The 3,103-nt window shown below is 34.8% G+C and overlaps 1 protein-coding gene across 1 annotated transcript; it reads left to right on the top strand.

Moving 5' to 3' along the window:
- Positions 1 to 684: 684 nt before the first annotated feature.
- LOC105777903 (caltractin) lies at positions 685 to 2,902 on the top strand. Its single transcript, XM_012601415.2, has 7 exons — positions 685 to 834; positions 1,420 to 1,540; positions 1,628 to 1,664; positions 1,755 to 1,782; positions 1,881 to 2,033; positions 2,121 to 2,223; positions 2,616 to 2,902. Exons 1-7 carry the CDS (start codon positions 832 to 834, stop codon positions 2,678 to 2,680), a joined length of 510 nt encoding a protein of 169 aa, XP_012456869.1. The 5' UTR covers positions 685 to 831; the 3' UTR covers positions 2,681 to 2,902.
- The last annotated feature ends 201 nt before the right edge of the window (positions 2,903 to 3,103 follow it).

Raw genomic sequence — 3,103 nt, 5'->3', positions numbered from 1 at the left:
TGACATGGCTGTTGCCTCGTCAGGACGCCCTTCACATGTCGTCGGGACGAGACGTCTCTTCTTGTCGGGAAGTCAATGGTTTTGTCGTTGGGATGACACCTCTTCCTCATCAGGACGTCAACTTTATTTTGGTAAAAAATGCGAGGTATACTCCGCAATCCCAAGCAATCCTTTTCTCCACTCCCAATGTCAAAAGAAAATAAAAGTTACATCTTTAGAAATTTAAATTCATATGATAACTTATAGATAAAAACATCCTGCGAAATGCATATCAAATGACATTAAATTTTCAAAAAGAGATTTAACAACTAAACCGAACATCAATTTGTTGGAATCCTTTCAAAAACAAAGATCAAAGATTTGATTTCTTTCATATTTATTTTATTGTTTATATTCGGAATTAATATTTGATGCACGAATAGTATATAATTTTATGCACTATTAATGAACCGGATTATTACAAATGATTTAAATATATTTAAAAATCTATTTTCGTTTTTAAAATGATATTCTATAATTTAATTTTTTAGCAATAGTAGACCATTAATAAATCAAATATAAATCCAGACCAATTCCATAAATAAATGCAAAACACACCTAAATTTAGTTTATAAGGGCCAACAAAGGCCCACTTAAGCCCATTATTGGCTTATATTAGTTAACAATGGGCCTTTTCATGGAGGAGTCAACAAAGATCAATTAACCGCGTAAAGAGCCAATTCTTTCTCTTTCCTGAAGTTAAAATCTTCAAAATCAAGTCTTTGCAATCGCTTTTCTTTTGAAGTTGGGGGACTTTTCTCGAACTGGTTTAAGATCTCATCTCAGTGAACAATGGTATGTTCTTCATATTTATCTCTACCATTCAATTTACTTTGTTTTAATCAATAATTATACTCCTCTTTCTTCTTCTTTACTATTATTGTTAAAGATTAGGGTTTAGTTTACTGCCTACTGTTTGGTAGATTTTATTTTGGATTGAATTGTGAAATTTTTTTGTTTTATAATAAAATGAAATGGATGAGATATGTGGTGAATTAGCAGGACGTGGAAATTAAAAAAAAGAAATCGGTGATGTCTGTAAAGTGCAGCAATTATGGATGAAACCCTTTAATTTGAAGATTCCTTTAATTTGAGCATAATATTTTCTTTGTGTTTGATTATTTAAGGCTTGCTGAATTTGGAAATATCTATGTTTCTCCGGATCTTCATTTTGCTTGAAGTATCAGTGCCTGAAACCTTTGTCCGACACATTTTTGGATAAGAATCTTGGTAAAAAGAAAAATGCATCTGCACTGTAATAGCATCTGACACTCGCACTCGAGTCTGATTAACATAACCAAGTATACGTGGGATGATGTTGTAAGACTTTTGTCCAACTAGAATTGGTCTTGATCATGTCTTTAATGAATGTTTGATCAGGCTAGTCTTTACAGAGGGGCATCAAGGAAAGACAAGCAGAAGGGAAGACACCATGGATTAAGCCAACAGAAGAGGCAAGAGATTAAGGAAGCATTTGAACTGTTTGACACTGATGGCTCAGGTATGGAATGGCTCGTCTAATACAGGTGTTATATATGATGTGTGGTTGGCATTTTTACTAAATTATGGGTTTGAATTTGCCGGCCAGGTACCATCGATGCCAAAGAGCTGAATGTTGCCATGAGGTACGAGTATTTATGCATGATATTTCATGTTTTTAAATAGATCTTTTAGTTGATATCTTCACATTGTCACTGAAAGTTTTAGCATTACAGGGCTCTTGGTTTCGAAATGACAGAAGAGGTAACTTTTTGTATTTTCCTTTTTATATCTTGCAATAGATAGCATATTAATGTGATTATCTTGGAATCCTTATGTTTTGATCTGCTGTTTCACAACAGCAAATCAATCAAATGATTGCGGATGTTGACAAGGATGGCAGTGGTGCCATTGACTTTGATGAATTTGTTCACATGATGACTGCCAAGATCGGGGAGAGGGACACTAAAGAAGAGCTTATGAAAGCATTCCAAATCATTGATCAAGATAACAATGTAAAATCTGTTTTTTACCTGTTTATTTAGAATGGATGTTGTTAGCTATTTTCTATAAGATTGATTCTTCATTCATTTTGAATTCAGGGAAAGATATCTGCTGACGACGTTAAACGCATTGCAAAGGAGCTTGGTGAACACTTCTCCGAAAAAGATATTCAGGACATGATCGAAGAAGCAGACCGAGATCGTAAGCTAGCCTTTCTTCTTGAATCTCAATACAGTAGACTGACTTTTTACTTTACAATTTTGCTCCAGATGATTGTAATGCTTTGATGTCATTCACATTTTACTTTCTCAAACCTTGTTTGGATATCCCATAATAATGTCGAGCTTACTAGGAGTGAGCATTCAATTTACTTTACACTGGCCTAACCAAAACCGAGCTTCCAAACTGAATAAGACCAAAACCGGTTAAACAGAACCTATTTAATCGAATTGCTTATGTCTCGGTCTGTTTTGTTAGTTAACCCCAATCTTGCATACCCCTAGAGCGGACAAGATTTTGTTCTTTACATAACACGTTAAATCTCATCTCTGTTGAAACAAGCATGATAATCAATGTTCAATTGGTGAATGCAGATGACGGGGAGGTAAGTATTGAAGAGTTCATGAGGATGATGAAGAGAACTACATATGGCTACTAGAAGTTTGACATATGGCCGGAGGGAGTGTTTGATCGCAGCCATGCTGTAGCTGTAGCTGCAGCTGTAGCATTGTTGTATAATTAAACTAAAAAAAACATGTTGTGTATGGATATATGTAATGGGATTGAATGTTTCTCCATGACTTTTAATTATGTTGTTCTTCTCTATTATTTAATTTTTTGGTACCGAAATAGAAGTTTTGGTATGAAAGCCTTGCAACCATCTACAATGGTAATATCATATTTGCCAATCAAGTCACTGTAAGCATAACTCAATTCCTGCATGCATACTTTTTAATCAATCTCTCCAAGCAGCAATGCTTTATTAAGTATACCCATCCTGCGTGGGCCTAGACCACCTTGGACCTTTGGGAGCATTCAAGGTGGATCTTTTTCTTGTTATCTTCATGTTTCCAACTGAAGT

This window comes from Gossypium raimondii, chromosome 10 (assembly GCF_025698545.1).
Source record: "Gossypium raimondii isolate GPD5lz chromosome 10, ASM2569854v1, whole genome shotgun sequence".
NCBI lineage: Eukaryota > Viridiplantae > Streptophyta > Magnoliopsida > Malvales > Malvaceae > Gossypium > Gossypium raimondii.
This window is presented reverse-complemented; position numbering and strand designations above follow the sequence as displayed.

Excerpts from the sequence above, each read along its gene's own strand:
- LOC105777903 (XM_012601415.2), top strand. Across the intron at positions 1,541-1,627 it reads GTTTGACACTGATGGCTCAG|GTACCATCGATGCCAAAGAG; the intron begins GTATGGAATGGC and ends TTTGCCGGCCAG. Across the intron at positions 1,665-1,754 it reads GAGCTGAATGTTGCCATGAG|GGCTCTTGGTTTCGAAATGA; the intron begins GTACGAGTATTT and ends TTAGCATTACAG.